Below are 21,657 nucleotides of genomic sequence, written 5' to 3' on the forward strand. Positions count from 1 at the left end.
ACTTACCCCTCACTTCCTTGTTGAGCCTACTCCCCTTACCTTCAGTGTAAATCCTCTGGAATAGATATTTCTACTCTGGGAAACAGATACTCCCCGTCTACCCTATCCATGCCTCTCATAATGTTATAAGCCTCTATCAGACTACCCCTCAGCCTCCACCTCTCAGTTTGATTGCCACACGACCCACTTATCCGCCTTTCCTGCCCTCTAAACCAGGCAGCTTCCTGGTAAACCTCTGCTGAAACCTCTCCATTGCTGTTATGATCAAGTGTCACTCTGAGATCTTGCTGTGCTTTCCCATGATGCAACAGTGATGGCACCTTGTTGCCCGGCAAGCCCAGTGGGGCAGGAAACTTTGTTTCCTGCCAGAGTTGTTGTGTTCGGTGGGTGATGACTGTGTTTCCTGGGGTGAGGGGCTGTGGACCTGAGTGGGATGTGAGACTGGTCACAAGCTATATCACAGTTACCACACAGGTGTAAAACCAAACCTACAGTCCACCATTGAACCAAATGTCCCTCTTGCCAGGTGCTGGAGGGGAAACAGGTTCTGAGTAGAGAACCGGCCAGGCTACTGTTGCCTTTCCTCTCCCTCACTTTGGCTGATGCCTTCCATTCCGGGATACCACAGGCTCAAGACTTTTCCTTCATTATTCCAGGTCAATCGGGTGGATACTCCTGTCGCTGGTCGAAGCGCCCCAGAATTTCTGAAAGAGGTACGTGTTAACCTGCTAAAATGCCCAATTCTGTTATCTGTTGTAAGAGATGTAAAGTCAGGGAAGTTTGTAGACGTGTGCTCACGTACAGTGAAGTACATGTCCAATGGAATACTTGCGTTCAGCAGTGTCACCGGTAGAAACAACAAAAAGGATGTGAATTATACTAGATAATGGAGTGGAGGCATTCGTACAAAGTAAATACAAAGTACACTGCAGATGCTGGGGTCAAAGCAACACGCACAACACACTGGAGGAACTCAGCAGGTCAGGCAGCATCCATGGAAATGAGCAGTCAACGTTTCGGGATGAGACAAGTCCTGACGAAGGGTCTCAGTGCAAAATAAAACCAGTCAGATTCAAGCCGACGGTGGTGCAAGAGGTGATCTGTAGTGTTCTGTTGCTGAGTTAGGGTTACAGTTGTGCAGGTCATTTGAAGAACCTGTTGGCTGCAGGGAAGAAGCTGCTCCTGAGCCTGATGGTGTGGGTGTTGCCTTCTTGAAACTTGCTTCTGTGCCCTTGCCCTCTGGTAGTAGCAAGAAGAGGGCATGTCCCAGATGGTGGGGATCATCCCCACCCTCTTGAGGCAACGCCTCCTGTAGGTGCTGTCAGTGGTGAGGAGGGCTAAGCCCGTGATGGACCAGGTAACGTCCATTGTTCTCTGCAGTCCTGTGCATTTGAATTGCCACACCAGACCACGATGCAGCCAATCGCGATTCTTCAAACAGTTCATCTGTAGAAGTTAGTCAAACATTTGTAGAAGTTCCTTAAACTTCGAAGAGGAGAAGTACTTGGCTGCAGTTTTTGTGCGTACATCTGTGCGTTTGCTCCAGGATGGGCTATTTGAGATATTAACGCCATGGAAGGAGCCATGTAGTCATTACTGACTCCTAAGGACAGGTGTCACTCCCTCTCCTGTTCCTGTATTTCTGCAACCTCTTTCCCTATGTACTTGCTGCCGTTAACTCCCTTTTGATTCATTTTGGGCTTTCAGCTGCTTGGGATGTGGGAGGGTACTGGAGCACTCAGAGAATCCCATGCGATCACAGGGAGAATTCCACACAGGGCCAGGATCAACCCCAGATTTCTGGAGCTGGCCAACAGTGGCTCTAAAGGCTGTGCCAGCATGTTGCCCAGGTCTGTGCCAGACGCAGGGACTGGTCTGTTTTTCTATGCCCAAGTGACATCTGGGGCTTCATTCTGGTTCCGACTGAAAGGACAGAAAACGTCTCCCTGGAGCCCAGGTTATCACAAAGCTTATCCTGCTTATTAGTCAGACATGTTATTAACAATCTCTCTTTCTCTCTTGCTATTACAGAACCACACCCTGAGTGCTCCAGAATTCATGGATTTCTTCAATTCAGGTTTGTGAGACTGTTCTCCAGCTAATAGAGTGACCGTGGCCCAATCATTAGCCAATAGCTTGAGTGACACAGTTCCCAGCTAATAGGATGTATGTTTGACCTGGTCATTGGCCAAGAGCATGCTTGGCATAATACTCAGCCAATAGTGTGAGCATTGTCCAATAGAGTAAGTGTGGGATTTGTTTCCCATGTCGTAGTCTAAGCTAGTTCCTCCCCCTCCCCCCCCCCCCCCATTTTACTGGCCATTAGGGGAAATGATCGGTTCCCTGGCCAATAGCACAGGGGAGTGACTAGTTTCACAGTTAATCATGTACAGGAAATGACCACCTGGATAGAAACATAGAAACCCTACAGCACAATACAGGCCCTTTGGCCCACAAAGCTGAGCCAAACATATCTCTACCTTAGAAATTACTAGGCTAACCCATAGCCCTCTATTTTTCTAAGCTCCATGTGCTTATCCAAAAGTCTCTTAAAAGACCCTATCGTATCCACCTCCACCACCTTTCCACATACTCACCACTCTCTGTATAAAACTTACCCCAACATCACCTCCGTACCTACTCCCCAGCACCTTAAATCTGTGTCCTCTTGTGGCAACTACCTCAGCCCTGGGGAAAAGCCTCTGACTATCCACATGATCAATGCCTCTCAACACCTTGTACACCTCTATCAGGTCACCTCTCATCCTCCGTCGCTTCAAGCAGAAAAGGCCAAGTTCACTGAACCTATTCTCATAAGGCATGCTTCCCAATCCAGGCAACATCCTTGTGAATCTCTCCTGCGCCCTCCCACATCCTTCCTGTAACGAGGCAAACAGATATTTTCCTCCAGGAGACCCTGACTGGTTTTTGAAATAATTCTATGCACACATGCAACTATGATTTTTCCAACAGTTTCCTGATCTGTCCATTGATTCGTGCAGCATGGAGACAGGCCCTTTGGCCCTTCTCGTCCATGCCAACCGAACGCTCATCTCAGCTTTTGCCGGCATCTGTCCCATATCCTTTCTTTTCCATGTACCTGTCCAACAGTCTTTTAAAAATTGTTCCTGTACCTGCCTCAAACACTTTCTCTGGTAGCTCACTCCTTATCACCACAGTTTTCCCCCTGAATGCAATGTGTAATGAACTGTTCACTGTTCACTGTACATGAGAGGACTGGACACAGATGTCATCCTAGCTACAGTGACGAGGATCTGTGCCTCTGGCCAAGCTGTCCCATCACTGGCACAGTGTGGAAGGTTAGCCATCTATCCTGCCCACAGAATTCACAACAAAGATAATCCTACTGATACTGCGGAGCAGACTTGATGGGCCAAAACGGTGAAGAGTGTTGCCAACAGCATCACCAAGTGGTGTCTACTTGTTATTACAAGTCCTGCCTGGCACGAGCTAAGTTTATTGCTGTGCACAAGTAGGGAGAGGTATGAGTACAGTGAAAGTGTTCTTGTAGCAGCAATACAGGCAATATGAGTATTGTGTTCAGTTCTGGTTGCCTCGTTACAGGAAGGATGTGGAAGGGTGCAGGAGAGATTTACAAGGATGTTGCCTGGATTGGGAAGGATGCCTTATGAGAACAGGTTCAGTGAACTTGGCCTTTTCTCTTTGAAGTGACGGAGGATGAGAGGCGACTGGTGAAGAAGAGATTTACCAGGATGCTGCCTGGATTAGAGAGCATGGTTTATGAGGAAAGGGTGAGCTTTTCTCTTTGGAGTGAAGGAGGATGAGAGGTAACTGATAGAGGTCTATAAGATGATAAGATGATAAGATGACAGAGTGGGCAGCCAGTGCCTTTTCCCAGGGTGGCAATGACTAATACAAGAGGACATACTTTTAAGTGACTGGGGGAAAGTATCGGGGCAATGTCAGAGGTAGATTTTGCACAGAGGGTGGTGAGTGAATGGAGCACACTGCCAGGGGTGGTGTTGGTGTGAACAGGCAGAGGCGAGGGTAGGTTCCGGTAAGTTTTGTTTTGTTCATTTAGAGTAGAGAGAATGCCAGGCAGGATGTTGGAATGCTCCTTGCAGGATGTGGGAAGTCAGGGACACCTCTGGTGTCCCGGACAACAACACCTGCAAGAAATGCATCCAGCTGCAGCTCCTAACAAACCGCGTTAGGGAACTGGAGCAGGAGCTGGATGACCTCCGGATCATTCGGGAGACTGTGGAGTTTATAGATAGTAGTTTCAGGGAGGTAGTTACGCCAAAGGAGCAGCGCACTGGTAATTGGGTTACCGCCAGGCGAGGGAAGGGGAAAGGGCAGGCAGAGCAGGGCTCCCCTGTGGCCATTCCCCTCAACAGCAAGTATACCGATTTGGATACCGTTGGGGGGGGGAGATGGCTTACCCGGGACAAGCTGCAGCAGCCAGTTTTCCGGCACTGAGTCTGGTTCTGCAGTGCAGAAGGGAGGGGGGAAGAAGAGAAGAGCAGTAGTGATAGAGGACTCCATAGTCAGGGGTACAGACAGGAGATTCTGTGGTTGTGACAGAGACTCCCGGATGGTTTGTTGCCTCCCGGGTGCCAGGGTCAGGGATGTTTCTGATCACGTACACAGCATTCTGAAGTGGGAGGGTGATCAGCCAGATGTCGTGGTACACATCGGTACCAATGACATAGGAAGAAAGAGTGAGGAGGTCCTGAAGAGTGAGTACAGAGAGCTTGGTAGGAAATTAAAAAGCAGGACCTCGAGGGTGGGTAATCTCCGGATTGCTGCCTGAGCCACGTGCCAGTGAGGGTAAGAGTAGGATGCTCTGGAGGATGAACACGTGGCTGAGGAACTGGTGTAGGGGGCAGGGTTTCAGATTTCTGTATCATTGGGACCTCCTCTGGGGCAGGTAGGACCTGTACAAGAGAGATGGGTTACACCTGAACTACAGGGGGACCATATCCTTGCAGGGAGGTTTGTTCATGCTATGGGGAGGGGGGGAGTTAAACTAGATTTGCAGGGGGATGGGAACCAGAGTGCCAGAGTAGATAGTGGAGCGGGGGTGAAAATAAATTATGTTAAAGGTCCTGCATGGGAGGTTAGTTAGGAAGATTCAGTCACTAGGTATACATGGTGAGGTAGTAAATTGGATTAGACATTGGCTCAATGGAAGAAGCCAGAGAGTGGTAGTGGAGGATTATTTCTCTGAGTGGAGGCCTGTGACTAGTGGTGTGCCACAGGGATCAGTGCTGGGTCCATTGCTACTTGTCATCTATATCAATGATCTGGATGATAATGTGGCAAACTGGATCAGCAAATTCGCTGATGATACAAAGATTGAAGGTGTAGTGGACAGTGAGGAAGGTTTTCAAAGCTTACAGAGGGATCTGGACCAGCTGGAAAAAAGGGCTGAGAAATGGTAGATGGAGTTTAATACAGACCAGTGTGAGGTATTGCACTTTGGAAGGAAAAACCAAGGTAGTACATACAAGGTAAATGGTAGGACACTGTGGAGTGCAGTAGAACAGAGGGATCTAGCAATACAGATACAAAATTCCCTTAAAGTAGTGACACAGGTAGATAGGGTAGTAAAGAGAGCTTTTGGTACATTGGCCTTTATAAATCAAAGTTTTGAATATAAGAGTTGGAATGTTATGGTGCGGTTGTATAAGGCATTGGTGAGTCTGAATTTGGAGTATTGTGTGCAGTTTTGGTCACCGAATTACAGGAAGGATATTAGTAAGGTTGAAAGAGTGCAAAGAAGGTTTACAAGGTTGTTGCTGGGACTTGAGAAACTGAGTTACAGAGAAAGGTTGAATAACCATATAACAATTACAGCATGGAAACAGATCATCTCAGCCCTTCTAGTCCATGCCAATGCTTACACTCACCTAGTCCCACCGACTTGCACTCAGCCCATAATCCTCCATTCCTTTCCTGTCCATATACCTATCCAATTATACTTTAAATGACAATACCGAACCTGCCTCTACCACTTCTACTGGAAGCTCATTCCACAAAATAGGTTAGGACTTTATTCCCTGGAGCGTAGAAGAATAGAGGTATATAAAATTATAATGGGTATAGATAGAGTGAATGCAAGCAGGCTTTTTCCACTAAGGCTAAGGGAGAAAATAAACAGAGGACATGGGTTAAGGGTGAAGGGGAAAAGTTTAAAGGGAACATTGGGGGGGGCTTCTTCACACAGAGAGTGATGGGATTGTGGAATGAGCTGCCAGATGAAGTTGTAAATGCGGGCTCACTTTTAACACTTAAGAAAAACTTGGACAGGTACATGGATGAGAGGGGTTTGGAGGGATATGGTCCAGGTGCAGGTCAGTGGGACTAGGCAGAAAAACTGGTTTGGCACGGCCAAGAAGGGCCAAAAGGCCAGTTTCTGTGCTGTAATGTTCTATGGTTCTATAGGCACATGGATAAAAGAGAAACTAAGGGCTAAGTAGGAAGAAAGGTTAGATTGACCTTGGAGTAGCATTGTGAGTCAAAGGGCCTGTACTGTTCTGTGTTCTAATGCACAGAACATAACTTATGAGTGAACACGACATCAGTGCAAACAAGACACATCCAGAAACACGTCCATGGGGGTATCAGAGGTAGCCGATGGTTTTCTGATGTTAGGATTGTTCAGAACCTGATGGTTGAAGGAAAGTAACTGTTCCTGAAGCTGGTGGTGTGGGACTTCAACCTCATATACCTCCTGCCCACAAGAGGGCTAAGCCCAAATGGTGGGATCCCTGATGACAGATGCCACCTTCTTGAGATAGTGTTTCCTGTAGATACTGTCAGCGATGGAGATGCTGTACCCATGATGGACCGGGATGTGTCCATTGCACTCTGCAGCTTCTTGTATTCTTGTGTTGGAACTGCTGTAGTAGGTCATGATGCAACTAGTTGAGATACCTCCTACAATGTATCTGTAAAGTTTGTTACAGTGTTTGGTGAAATGCTGAACTCCTGTAGTGACCACTCCCTCTGTGAATCCCTCCCCACCACTCCTTACCATATCCTGACAACTTAAGCCTGTAAAAACACCAGGCGTAAAACTCAACCCTACATCTCCTCCCTCATTACCACCTAAACTACCCCCTGAGTGAGGCAAGCATTGCCCCGCACCTCCTGAATCCTCACCTGCTCCCGATGTGGCCTCTCCCATGTCAGCGAGACCCTAGTGTGGACTGGGCAATTGTTCGGTGGAACTTCTGTGCTCTGTCCTCAGTTGCCATCCAGATCTCCCAGATACTGGTTGCCTCAACTCCCCTTCCCATTCCCACACCTCTTCCACTACCAGAATGAGGCTAGAGGAAGAGCAGCTCTTGTTCCACTTGAAAAAAAAGATCAGCATTTTTCGAGGGGTGATTGATAAGTTTGTGGCCTAGGGTAGAAGGAGTCAATTTTAGAAAACCTAGCACATTTATTTTTCAACATAGCCCCTTCCTACGTGTAGAAACTTAGTCCAGCGGTCGTGGAGCTTACGGATCCCTTCTTTGTAGAAGTGGTCCATGGCAGGGTGATGGATAAGTTTGTGGCCTAAGGTAGAAAATGAGTTATACAGCTCTCGTTAATAACTCATCTCCTTCTACCTTAGGCCATGAACTTATCAATCACCTTATGCTGTGGACCACTTCTCAAGGTCCAAAATGCTAACTTCTACAAAGAAGGGATCCATTTGCTCCACGACCGCTGGACTAAGTGTGTAAATGTGCTAGGTTTTCTAAAATTGACTCCTTCTACCTTAGGCCACAAACTTATCAATCACCCCTCATGCATCATACATACATCACATCATACAGTGAAAAGTGGCAAGAGGCCTTCGTGTCCAAATCAGCGAGGATTATGTCGGGCAAGCTTCCGGTGCCAACATTGCATGCCTACAACTCACTGACCCTAACTGTACGGCTTTGAACTGTGGGAGAAAACCAGAGCACTCAGACGAAGCCCATGTGATCGTGGGAAGAACATTCAAACTCCTTACAGACAGCGGCAGGAATTGAATTCCAATCTTACCGTCAGTGCTGTAAGTGTTGGCCAAACCGTTACGCAACCATGCTACCCACTTGGAAAGTCTACAATCCAATGGTATTCCAATTAGATCAGATATCAGATTAGAGTGCACCAGAGTGCAATGTTCAATTGAAGCTCACAGTGTAAAGACTGCCCGTGAAAATATATTCAACAATAAATACAACCACAGGCGTATATCAGCAGAATGGTGTGAAGATTATTGTGCAGTTTCAAACTGTCAGGCAAAAAGAAAGAGTAAAGTGTCCATATGAAGCAACAGAGAATCCAAAAACATAGCAGCACCACCAGGAAGAGATGTGAAAGAAGGGTTTGGTTTGTTTATTATTGTCGCATATGCCAAGATAGAGTGAAAAGCTTGTCATGCATACTGTTCAAGCAGATCAAATCGTTCCACGGTGCATTGAGATAGAATAAAGGAAAACAATAACAATGCAGAATAAAGTGTAAAAGCTCCCAAAAAGTACATGCAGGTAAATGATGAAGTGCAAGATTACGATGAGCTGGATTGTTCCGGGGTTAGAAGCTGTTGTTGAAACTGCTTCTCTAGGCTTTTATGCTCCTGTATAAACAGAAGATAGGAACCTAATCTGTTTTCCATTTCTTATCTAGTTCCACTTATCACCTTCCTTACTAGATTCCAGTGTCTGCAGTCCCTCCCGTGTTCAGATCATCTTCCAATCTCTGTATCTCGGCCACTCCCCCCAGATGCTGTGCCTGACTTGCTGAGTTAGTTACTCCTGTACCTTGTGTGTGTTGTTCCTCTAGCTGTTTGTCTCATGGATTCAACATGGAAACTATTTGGGGCGTTCTAGTAGCCTAGTGGTTAGTATGGCACTATTACATCTCAGGGTGACAGAGTTTAGAGTTCAATTTTGACATCGTCTCTAAGCAAGTTTGTATGTCTTTCCCATGAACTGCATGGGTTTTCTCCAGGTGCTCTCACTTCCTCCCACAGTCCAGAAACGTACCGGTGGGGAGTACCGGTTAATTGGTCATTGTAAATTGTCCTGTGATTAGCCTAGGGTTAAATTGGGGGGTGGGGTCCAAGGGCCTGTTCTAGGCTGTATCTGTAAATAATGAAATAAATACACATTACGCGCCACCGTCAGATGGGAATGTTTCACTGGAGCTTCGTGGTCACGGGCACTAGCTTTGTGGGAGGCCCTTTAACAGTGGCTCGAGAAGACCGACCACCAGCGTCGCAAAGGATCGGTAATAAAGTGCAAAGTTCAAAGTAAATGTATTATCAAAGTATGTATGCGTCACCACTAGCAACCCTGAGATTCATTTTCTTGCAGGCATTCACAGTAAAAGCAGAATCTATGAAAAATGACAGACAAAGCAAAGATGGGCAATCAACCTATGAACAAAAGACAACAAATTGTGTAAATACAAAAAAACACAATCACTTCATTCATTCACTTATAAATAAACGTACATACATACAAACATTCATCCATTTATAAATAAATAAACTTACGTACAAACATTCATTTATAACCAAGTTAGGGAACTGGAGCTGGATGAACTTCGGATCATTCTGGAGGCAAAGGCAGAAATAAACAGAAGTTACAGGGAGACAGTCACCCCTAAGAGTCAGGAGACAGGTAGCTGGGTGACTGTCAGGAGAGGGAAGCGGAATAGATAGGAAGAGCAGAGCCCCTCTGTGGCTGTTCCCATCAACAATAAGTAAACCGTTTTGGATACTGTTGGTGGAGACGACCTACCAGGGACAAGTTGCAGGGGTTGCGTCTCTGGCACCGAGACTGGACGCTCAGCTCAGAAAGGAAGGAGGGAAAAGAGGAGAGCAGTAGTGGTAGGGGATTCGATAGTTAGGGGGACAGATAGGAGGTTCTGTGGAAGAGATCGAGAATCCCGGATGCTCTATTGCCTCCCTGGTGCCAGGATCCGCGATATCTCGGATCAAGTTCTCAGTATTCTCAAGAGGGAGGGTGAGCAGCCGGATGTCGTGGTCCATGTTGGGACCAATGACGTGGGTAGGAAGAGTGAGGAGGTCCTGAAAGGTGAGTTTAGGGAGCTAGGTGCCAAGTTAAAGGACAGGACCTCCAGGATAGCAATCTCAGGATTGCTTCCAGTGCCCCGTGCAGGTGGATTTAGAAATAGTAAGATAGTGCAGATCAACACGTGGCTGAAGACATGGTGCAGGAGGGAGGGCTTCAGATTTATAGATAATTGGGCAGTTTTCCAGGGAAGGTGGGACCTGTTCCGGCAGGACGGTTTACATCTGAACTGGAGGTGGACAAGTATTCTTGCAGGTAGGTTTGCTGGAGGGGCTCCAGTGGATTTAAATGAGATATGAGAGGGGAGGGGAACCAGAGTGTAGGAATAGATGTATGGGAGAAGGAAGAAAAAGAAGACAGTAAAGTTCTTTGTACTGTTAGAGATAAACAGAGAGGAAGAGGTGGAGAATTTCTTAAATGCATTTATTTTAATGCTAGGAGCATTGTAAGAAAGGTGGATGAGCTTAGAGCATGGATTGATACCTGGAAATATGCTGTTGTAGCTATTAGTGAAACATGGTTGCAGGAGGGGTGTGATTGGTAACTAAATATTCCTGAATTTCGTTGCTTCAGGTGTGATAGAATCAGAGGGACAAGAGGGGGAGATGTTGCGTTGCTTGTCAGAGAAAATATTACAGCGGTGCTTTGGCAGGATAGATTAAAGGGCTGGTCTAGGGAAACTATTTGGGTGGAACTGAGGAATAGGAAAGGTGTAGTAACACTTATAGGGGTGTATTATAGACTATCTAATGGGGAGCGAGAATTGGAAAAGCAAATTTGCAAGGAGATAGCAAATATTTGTAGTAAGCACAGGGTTGTGATTGTGAGAAATTTTAATTTTCCACCATAGATGCTGTCTGACCTGCTGAGTTCTGCCAGCATTTTGTGTTTTTATTTATTTCCAGCATCTGCAGATTTACTCGTGTTGCCTAGAGAAGGGGCAGTGTTGGATCTTCTGTTAGGAAATGAGATAGGTCAGGTGAAGGAGGTATATGTTGGGGAGCACTTCAGGTCCAGTGATCACAATGACATTAGTTTCAATATAATTACGGAGAAAGATAGGACTGGACCCAGGGTTGAGATTTTTGATTGGAGAAAGGCTAACTTTGAGGAGATTCGAAAGGATTTAGAAGGAGTGGATTGGGACAATTTGTTTTATGGGAAGGATGTAATAGAGAAATGGCAGTCATTTAAAGGTGAAATTTTGAGGGTACAGAATCTTTATGTTCCTGTTAGGTTGAAAGGAAAGGTTAAAGGTTTGAAAGCACCATGGTTTTCAAGGGATAGTAGAAATTTGGTTCGGAAAAAGAGGGATATCTACAATAGATATAGTCAGCATGGAATAAAGGAATTGCTCGAGTAATATAAAGAATGTAAAAGGAATCTTAAGAAAGAGATTAGAAAAGCTAAAAGAAGATACGAGGTTGCTTTGGCAAGTAAGGTGAAAATAAATCCGAAGGGTTTCTACAGTTATATTAATAGCAAAAGGATAGTGAGGGATAAAATTGGTCCCTTAGGGAATCAGAGTGGACAGCTCTGTGTGGAGCCGAAAGAGATGGGGAAAATTTTGAACAATTTCTTTTCTTTGGTATTCACTAAGGAGAAGGATATTGAATTGTGTAAGGTAAGGGAAACAAGTAGGGAAGCTATGGAAACTATGACGATTAAAGAGGAGGAAGTACTGGCGCTTTTAAGGAATATAAAAGCGGATAAATCTCCAGTTCCTGACAGGATTTTCCCTAGGACCTTGAGGGAAGTTAATGTAGAAATAGCAGGGGCTCTGACAGAAATATTTCAAATGTCATTAGAAACAGGGATGGTGCTGGAGGATTGGTGTATTGCTCGTGTGGTTCCATTGTTTAAAAAGGGTTCTAAGAGTAAACCTAGCAATTATCGGCCTGTCAGTTTGACGTCAGTGGTGGGTAAATTAATGGAAAGTATTCTTAGAGATGGTATATATAATTATCTGGATAGACAGGGTCTGATTAGGAACAGTCAACATGGATTTGTGTGTGGAAGGTCATGTTTGATAAATCTTATTAAATTTTTTGAAGAGGTTACAAGGAAAGTTGACGAGGGTAAAGCAATGGATGTTGTCTATATGGACTTCAGTAAGGCCTTTGACAAGGTTCTGCACGGAAGGTTAGTTAGGAAGGTTCAATTGTTAGGAATTAATATTGAAGTAGTAAAATGGATTCAACAGTGGCTGGATGGGAGATGCCAGAGAGTAGTGGTGGATAACTGTTTGTCAGGTTGGAGGCCAGTGACTAGTGGTGTGCCTCAGGTATCTGTACTGGGTCCAATGTTGTTTGTCATATACATTAATGATTTGGATGATGGGGTGGTAAATTGGATTAGTAAGTATGCAGATGATACTAAGGTAGGTGACGTTGTGGATAATGAAGTAGGTTTTCAAAGTTTGCAGAGAGGTTTAGGCCAGTTAGAAGACTGGGCTGAATGATGGTGGATGGAGTTTAATGCTGATAACTGTGAGGTGCTACAATTTGGTAGGAATAATCCAAATAGGACATATGTGGTAAATAGTAGGGCATTGAAGAATGCAGTAGAACAGAGTGATCTAGGAATAATGGTGCATAGTTCCCTGAAGGTGGGATCTCATATGGATAGGGTGGTGAAGAAAGCTTTTGGTGTGCTGGCCTTTATAAATCAGAGCATTGAGTATAGGAGTTGGGATGTAATGTTAAAATTGTACAAGGCATTGGTAAGGCCGAATTTGGAGTATTGTGTACAGTTCTGGTCACCAAATTATAGGAAAGATGTCAACAAAATAGAGAGAGTACAGAGAAGATTTACTGGAATGTTACCTGGATTTCAGCACCTAATTTATAGGGAAAGATTGAACAAGTTAGGTCTTTATTCTTGGGCGAGTAGAAGGTCGAGGGGGGACTTGATAGAGGTATTTAAAATTATGAGGGGGATAGATAGAGTTGACGTGGATAGGCTTTTTCCATTGAGAGTAGGGGAGATAATTTGAGAGATAGGGGGCAGAAGTTTAAGGGTAACATGAGGGGGAATTTCTTTACTCGGAGTGGTACCTGTGTGGAACGAGCTTCCAGTAGAAGTGGTAGAGGCAGATTCAGTATTTTCATTTAAAGGAAAATTGGATAGGTATATGGACAGGAAAGGAATGGAGGGTTATGGGCTGAGTGCAAGTCAGTGGAACTAGGTGAGAGTAAGCGTTCAGCATGGACTAGAAGGGCCGAGATGGCCTGTTTCCGTGCTGTAATCGTTATATGGTTATAAATAAATAACTAAACATACATACAAACATTCATTTATAAATAAACAAACATACAAACATACATCCAAACATTAATTCATTTATAAATAAATAAACAAGCAAACATACAAACAGAGGGAATGATGGAGGAACTCTGCAGGTCAGAGGGCATCTATGGAAAGGACCAGTCCTGATAAAGGGTCTTAGCTCGAAATATCTATTCCTTTCTATAGTACAGCATCAGCAGGCTTTCTCGTGTTTGTGAAACAGACAGAAAAATAGTTAGAAAGATAGACAGACAGACAGACAGGTAGACAGAGAAAAAGAGAGACAGAGAAAGATAGTATTGTCAACAGTTTCAGCAAGGATGTGTATTCAATAGAGAGGGTCCAGAGGAGGTTCACAAGGATGATTCTGGGAATGAAGGAGCGTTTGGCAGCTTTGGGCCTGTACTCACTGGAATTTAGAAGAATGCAATGAGATCTCATTGAAACTTATCAATTATTGAAAGGACTAGATAGATAGGGTGGATGTGGAGAGGGTGCACTAGATAGGTTTCCGATGGTGAGTGAAGTCGTCCACACTGGTTCAAGGGTCTGATGGTTGAGAGGTAACAACTGCTCCTGAACCTGTAGGTGTGGGACCTATCCTGTACAAATGCCACCAATGTAAGTGAATACAAACAAAAATCCTCCTGCTTCACACAAAACCACCTCAGCTGCCTTCCAGCTCCAGAGGCCAGGGTTTGATCCTGACCTCAGGTGCTGTCTGTGATCTCCAGATTTCCCCCAGGTCTTTCCTCCCACATCTTAAAGATGTGTTCATCGGCTTTTGTTCGTTACCTTACCTCCAAGAGGACCACAGCCTCATCACGGCTTGTCTTCTCCCCGTAATCTTTGACACCCTGACTAATCAAGAAGCTATCGACGTCCTCTTTAAATATATCCAATGATTTGGCCTCTACACCTATCTGTAGCAATGATATCCACAGATCCACCACACTCCAGCTAAAGAAATTTCTCATCATTTCAATTGTGAAGGCATGTTCTTCTGTGCTCTCTGGTCCCAGACTCTCCCCTGTAGGACACATCCACTCTATCTGGGCCTTTCGATGCAGTGAGACCTGGGCTCAATGGGCCAAATATTAGTTCCCCTCCTCACTCCAAAAGGATTTTGAATTCTGACAGGGATCTGGGTAGTTGTTGTTTCACCTGGCTGGGTTGTCTGGCTCGAAAGAAGGGGTCTGGGATTCAGCACGGAGATGAAGAATCTCTTCCTGAAAGGGTGAGGATCTTTGTAATTCCCCCCACCATGGGGGCTCACTTACTGTCAAGACAAAAGCAGGGGTTGTGGGGGCAGTGCAGGAAATCTGTGTTAAGGTGAAAGAGCAGCCAGGGCAGGATCTAAAATGAATGGGGTGGGGCTGACTAGTCCTTACATTTCAGGAATGTTGCTGTTTACCTCTCTGTCAACCTCTGATTTTGCTTTCTGAGCGTCTGTTTGCTTTTCCCCAGCTGAGAGTCACAATATTATTGATGAGCCATTGGTTCTGCTTTCACACCATCTCTCTCTCTCTCTCTCTCGCTCCCTCCCTCCACAGAGGCTCCGAAACGTTTCCAGCTGAGTCTGGACACCTGCTGCAGCCTGGCATTCACCGTCAATGTATCCTTGCTTCAGCCTGTTTGACCCAGGGGGAGGGGGAGGGGTGGGTCAGTGTACGTGGAGAGGCAGACGGGAGACTCCGCGAGAGATGAGGTTGATCCTTGACATTGCCCACAGGACCCTGGTGAGCAGGGGCGGCTGGCTCTTCGAGAGGCCAAGCTAATCAGGGCTCATATCCACAAACTGCAGGTGAACCATCCCTTCACTCTGGAGATATGGAGGGAGGAGGGAAAGTGAGGGAGAGGAGGAGATGTAGGGAGGATCGAGAGTGAGAGAGAGGGTGAGATGGATGGAGGAGAGAGAGTGGGCATGAGGGTGATGTAGGGAGGACGGAGAGTGAGGGAGAGTGGGGTGAGGGTGATGGATGAAGGAGAGTAAGGCAGAGAGTGAGATGAGGTAGGAGGAGAGTGAGGGAAAGGGTGATGGGGTAGGAGGGAGTGTGAGGAAGGTGATATGAAATGAGGAGGGAGAGTGAGGAAAAGGCTGAGAAGGAGGGACAACAGAGAGGGGGAGGAAAGAGGGAGTGTGAGGGAGATGGTGGGAGTTTGGAGAATAGTGATGGACAGAGGGAGGAGGGAGGAGAGACAAAGTGATGGAGGGAGGATGGAGAGTGGGAATGAGGGTGATGAGGGAGAGAGAAGGAGAGGGTGACATAGAGGGAGGAGAGTGAGGGAGAGGTGGGAGATGGAGGGAAGAAGAGAGTGGAGTGAGAGGTTGATGGAGGGAAATTGAGGGAAGGGAGATAAAGGAGTAGTGACAGAAATGGAGTTGGGGAGGAGAGTGGGGATGAGGAATAGTGGAGAGGGACATATGGATGGAGGAGAGAGTGTGAGGAAGAGGTTGATGGAGGGAGGAGAGAGAGTGGGGTTTAGGGGGAGATGGAAAGAGGAGGGAAAATGTGGCTGGTGATATGGAGGGAGGAGGCTGAGGGAGAGACGGAGATGGAGGGAGGAAGGAGAGGGGGTGAGGGTGATGCAGGAAGAAGAGGCAGTGAGGGAGCAGGGATATGGATGGAGGAGGGAACATGAGCGAGAGGTTAATGGAGGTAAGAGAGAGAGGGTGTGGGGGGAGATGGAAAGAAGGAGAGTGTGGGTGGTGAGGTAGAGGTAGGGAGAGTGAGGTAGGGGGGTTGAGAGGGAGAGTGGGATGGGGAGATGGATGGAGGAGGGAGGGTGAGGGTGGATAGTTGGTGGCAGGAGGTAGATGGAGGGTGAGGGAGATGAAGGGAAGAGGGAGAGTGAGGCTGTAGAGGTGGAGTGTGCAGCGAGAGTGGAGGTGGAGTTGAGGAAGGGTGGAAAGATTGAGGGGAGTTAGAGGGAGGAGAGAGTTGGAGGGTAGGGGAGATGGGGGTGGGAGGAAAGTGAATGATGATGGGGAGATGGGGAGGGAAAGTGAGGGTGAGTGCAAATGGAGGGAGGAGGGAAATGGAGGGTGGTGGAGAGATAGAATGAGGAGGGAGAGTTAGAGTGGAGAGCTGGAGGGAGGAGGGGGTAAGGGTGAAGGTGATGGAGTGAGGAGGGTGAGTGGAGGTGCGGTGATGGGGAGAGGGTGAAAGAGGAGCATGTGATGGAGGAGGGGATCATGGTGAGGTGGTGAAGGAGGTGATGTGACAAAGTAGGGGTGACTGGAGGGGGTGATGGAGGAAGGACGACTGGAGGGGGTGGTGGGAGGTGTGATGGGGGTGATGGAGAAGGGATGAACAGAGAAGGTGATGGGAGTGTGTTATGGGGAGGGATTGCTGGAGAAGGGACAACAGAGGAGGGGCTGAAGGAAGGGGGTGATAGGGAGGGTGATGGAGGAAAGGGATAAGGAGTGGGTGACAGAGGAGGGGGTGACGGAGAGGGTGATTGGGAGGGGTGATGGAGGAGAGGATGATAGGGAGGGGTGACAGTGGATGGGATGACAGAGGAGAGGGTGATAGGGAGGGGGTGATAGGGAGAGGGTGATGGAGGAGGGGTTGATTGGGAGGGGGTTACAGTGGAGAGGGTGATAGGGAGGGGGTGATGGAGGAGAGGGTGATAGAGAGGGGGTGATGGAGGAGAGGGTGATTGGGAGTGGGTGACAGTGGATGGGATGACAGAGGAGAGGGTGATTGGGAGAGGGTGATAGGGAGAGGGTGATAGGGAGGGGGTGACAGTGGAGAGGGTGATAGGTAGGGGTGATGGAGGAGAGGGTGATAGGGAGGGGTGATGGAGGAGAGGGTGATTGGGAGGGGGTGACAGTGGAGAGGGTGATAGGGAGGGGGTGACAGTGGAGAGGGTGATAGGGAGGGGTGATGGAGGAGAGGGTGATAGGGAGGGGTGATGGAGGAGAGGGTGATTGGGAGGGGGTGATGGAGGGCAGGGTGATTGGGAGGAGGTGATAGGGAGTGGGTGACCGTGCAGGGGGTGATAGGGAGGGGATGACGGAGGAGGAGTTGACAGAGGATGGGGTGTTTGAGGAGGGGTGACAGGCAGAGTGATGATTGCAGTGGAGCAGGGTTTGGTGAGGGAGATGGACTGTTGCTGTGGGAGGGGAGGGGAGGGTAGGGGCCAGTTTTGGAGACCCTCATGGTGAAAGTCCTCTCTCTCTGAGCACAGGAGATCTTTGACCGTTACGCCACTTCTGAGTCTGGGCTGATGAACTCCAGTGACCTCCGACCTGCCCTGACCCACGCAGGTGAGGGGTAAGGGTGGGAGCGATGGGTCAGAGACATCCCCACTTGAAGGGGTTGCAATTTGGAGGGAGAGAGGGAGGGAAATTGAGGGTATGGGAGAGGAGATGAAACAGTGAAAGGTGGATGAGGCAAAGAGGGAGGGTGGAATCAGAGAGGGATAGGGGTGAGGGTGTAGGGGAGTGGGTGGGGAAAGAATGAGGGTGAGGGAGTGGGTGGGGATAGAGGTGAGAGTGAGGGAGTGGATAAGGATAGGGATGATGATGAGGGTGAGGGAGTTGCTGGGCATAGGGGTGAGGGGAGGGTGAGGGTGTGGAGGAGTGGGTGGGGAAGGAATCAGGGTGAGGGAGTGGCTACGCATAGGGGTGAGGGTGTGGGGGAGTGCGTGGGGAAGGAATGAGGGATGGGGATGAGGTGGGCTCCCAGACATTCAGTGACGGTTGTGCTCCCAGGATTCGAGCTGAACTCGCAGCTGTACCAGCAGCTGTGGCTCCGACACCAGACAGATGGGACCCTCGACTTCAGTCACTTCATCTGCTGCGCCACCAAACTGCAGAAGCTCTTCCGTGAGTGTGGCCCCTTCAGCCTCGCCTCCTCCACACCCTCAACCCCCTCGCAATCCTTCACACTCCTCAATCCCCTCGCAATCCTCTACACTCCTCAATCACCTCACTTCATCCGCACTCCTCAACCCACTTACCTCCTCCGCAACCCTCAACCCCCTCGCAATCCTTCACACTCCTCAACCCCCTCGCAATCCTTCACACTCCTCAACCCCCTCGCAATCCTTCACACTCCTCAATCCCCTCGCAATCCTCTACACTCCTCAATCACCTCACTTCATCCGCACTCCTCAACCCACTTACCTCCTCCGCAACCCTCAACCCCCTCGCAATCCTTCACACTCCTCAACCCCCTCGCAATCCTTCACACTCCTCAACCCCCTCGCAATCCTTCACACTCCTCAATCCCCTCGCAATCCTCTACACTCCTCAATCACCTCACTTCATCTGCACTCCTCAACCCACTTACCTCCTCCACACCCTCAACCCCCTCGCAATCCTTCACACTCCTCAATCCCCTCGTAATCCTCTACGCTCCTCAATCACCTCACTTCATCTGCACTCCTCAACTCACTTACCTCCTCCGCAACCCTCAACCACCTCACAATCCTCCACACTCCTCAATACCTTGCTCTCATCCACACTCGTCAGCCCTCTCTATCCTCCACTCTTCAAACCACTCACTCCTCTACCCTCCTCAATTCCCTCAGTATCCGCCACAGCTCTTCATCCCCGCACCACCTCCACACACCTCAACCCCCTTACAATCCTCCACACTCCTCAATACTCCGCCCTCCTTCACACTCCTCAACCCCCTCACTATCCTCCACACTCCTCAATCCTTCACCACCTCCACCCTTCTCAATCCCCTCACACTGTTCTACCTTCCTCAAACCCCTCAATTCCTCCAGCTGTCTCAACCGCCTCACTTGCTCCCTTTCTCTATCTTCCCCAAACCCTAATCTCCACTCTCCTCAACCCTCCCCAGTTCCTCCCCTCCTCCATTCTCAAATCCCTCACCTTAACTCATACACCCTCTTCAACTCTCCCCAATCCCTCACCTCCTCCATCAGCTTCAACCCCTCATACTCCACAATCATCCCCAAAGCCTCACCTCCTCCACCCTCCACAACTCCCTCACACTCTTAAACCCTTCCCACCTCTCCTCCACTATTACCCTCTCAGAATTACACTCTCACCATTCCCTTCCCGCCATTACCCTCTCACCATTACCATCCCACCATTACCCTCTCACAATTACACTCTCACCATTACCCTCTCACCATTACCATCCCACCATTACCCTCTCACAATTACACTCTCACCATTACCCTCTCACCATTACCTTCCCACCATTACCATTCCACTATTACTCTCTCACCATTACCGTCCCACAATTACACTCTCATGATTACTCTCTAACCAATACCCTCTCATCACCCTCACCTCACACTTCCTACTCTCATCCTCTCCTTTTCTCACACTCATTCCCACCCTATAGCTCACCCTCCCCACACCATTTGCTCCCCATCCCCTCTCCAAACTCAATCCACCACCCTCACCCCTGTCAACACCTTTACCTCTCTTCAATATTCTCACATCACTCCCCTCTCCTGTCTTTCACAAACTCCAGCTACACCCATCTCATTCCCCTTTCCCTCCTCACCAATATCCTCATTCAACCTTCCCCAACCTCCTCCAATTCATCCTCACCCTCTCTCCAGTCTCTATCACCCTCCAGCCTCCTCCATTCTCTCCACCTTCACCCATCCCCTACACCCTCCCCCCTCTACCTGCTTCACCTGCCCTGTTCTACCTCAGACATTCCTGGCACACCTCAACACCCTCCCCTTTTCCTCATTCACCTCCAGACCTAACCACCCCGTCATCTGTCCAGACCTTTCACCTTGCCCTCCCTCGACACATTCACCACTATCTGTGCTCTCTCCTCCATCCTAACTCCTTACCCCTCACACTACCTCAACACCCTCAGCACTACCTATGCTTTCCTCTCCATCCTAACTCCTCATCCTCACTCTTCCTCGACACCCTCAGCACCTCCATTCCACTCCTCACCCCTCACACTGAACACCTTCAACACCGCCTATGCTTTCCCCATCATCCCAACTCCTCACCCCTCACACTCCCTCTTCACACACACACCATCTGGACCCCAGTATGTCCATGTCGTCCCCACATCTTCCTCACCTCTCCAAACCCGTTCTCTGTCTCTCTCCCTTTGACATCGCCTCCTCCTCCCCCATCCCACACTCAGCGTCCACCCGTACCCTGTTAACCTGCTTTGCCTGCTTTCAGAAACGTTCGAGAAGCTGAAGAAGGAGACCAGAGAAAGCTGGAGTGTGGAAGAGGTGGGTTCCATGGCATGTTGTAGAAGCAGCCATCGCATTTCAGACGTCATTGGCATTTTTGCATGGGATAGAGTTACCACTCCTCTCGGGACAAGAGTAACCATCCTCTTAAGACAGAAGTGCCATGTCATTTTGGACAGGAATCAGCACACTCAGGACAGTAATGACCATCCCCTTGTAATAGGAGTGACAATCCCACTCCAGACAGTAGTGACCATTCTCTTGGTTCAGGAATGATCATCTCACACATGACAGGAATGACCATATAATCCAGAACTGGAGTGAACATCACATTCCAGAGATGAGTGGTAATTTTCTTGTTGCAGTGGTGACCATACCACTCTGGACAGGAGTGACCATTCCACGCTGAGTGGAATGACCATCTCACTGTGGAGAGGAGTGACCATTCCACACTGAATGGAATGACCATCTCACTCTGGAGAGGGGTGACCATTCCACACTGAGTGGAATGACCATACCACTCTGGGGAGGGGTGACCATTCCACGCTGAGTGGAATGACCATCTCACTCTGGAGAGGAGTGACCATTCCACACTGAGTGGAATGACCATCTCACTCTGGAGAGGAGTGACCATTCCACGCTGAGTGGAATGACCATCTCACTCGGAGAGAAATGACTTTTGCACATTGAGTGGAATGACCATCTCACTCTGGGGAGGGGTGACCATTCCACGCTGAGTGGAATGACCATCTCACTCTGGAGAGGAGTGACCATTCCACGCTGAGCGGAATGACCATCTCACTCGGAGAGAAATGACTTTTGCACATTGAGTGGAATGACCATCTCACTCTGGAGAGGAGTGACCATTCCACGCTGAGTGGAATGACCATCTCACTCTGGAGAGGAGTGACCATTCCACGCTGAGTGGAATGACCATCTCACTCAGAGAGAAATGACTTTTGCACACTGAGTGGAATGACCATCTCACTCTGGAGAGGAGTGACCATTCCCTTGAGACAGGAATACCAATCCCATTTAGGACAGGGGTGTACGTCTCACCCAGGACAGGAGTGGCCATATGACTCTGGAAAGGTGTTGGGGGATGGTGTACAGGCCCAGTGTGGGTTGGATGGTGAATGGAGAC

At 48.3% G+C, this 21,657-nt stretch overlaps 1 protein-coding gene across 1 annotated transcript in view; it reads left to right on the forward strand.

Annotated features, from left to right (window-relative positions):
- The window catches only part of LOC132381762 (calpain-8-like), a 284,308-nt gene that overhangs the window by 259,783 nt on the left and 2,868 nt on the right, over positions 1-21,657 (forward strand). The window contains exons 13-19 of the mRNA XM_059951334.1: positions 657-713; positions 2,032-2,077; positions 14,906-14,967; positions 15,085-15,156; positions 17,547-17,625; positions 18,073-18,186; positions 20,500-20,552. Of these exons, the coding sequence (XP_059807317.1) occupies positions 657-713; positions 2,032-2,077; positions 14,906-14,967; positions 15,085-15,156; positions 17,547-17,625; positions 18,073-18,186; positions 20,500-20,552 (483 nt within the window). The remainder of the gene's footprint in view (positions 1-656; positions 714-2,031; positions 2,078-14,905; positions 14,968-15,084; positions 15,157-17,546; positions 17,626-18,072; positions 18,187-20,499; positions 20,553-21,657) is intronic.

This window comes from Hypanus sabinus, chromosome 26 (assembly GCF_030144855.1).
Source record: "Hypanus sabinus isolate sHypSab1 chromosome 26, sHypSab1.hap1, whole genome shotgun sequence".
NCBI lineage: Eukaryota > Metazoa > Chordata > Chondrichthyes > Myliobatiformes > Dasyatidae > Hypanus > Hypanus sabinus.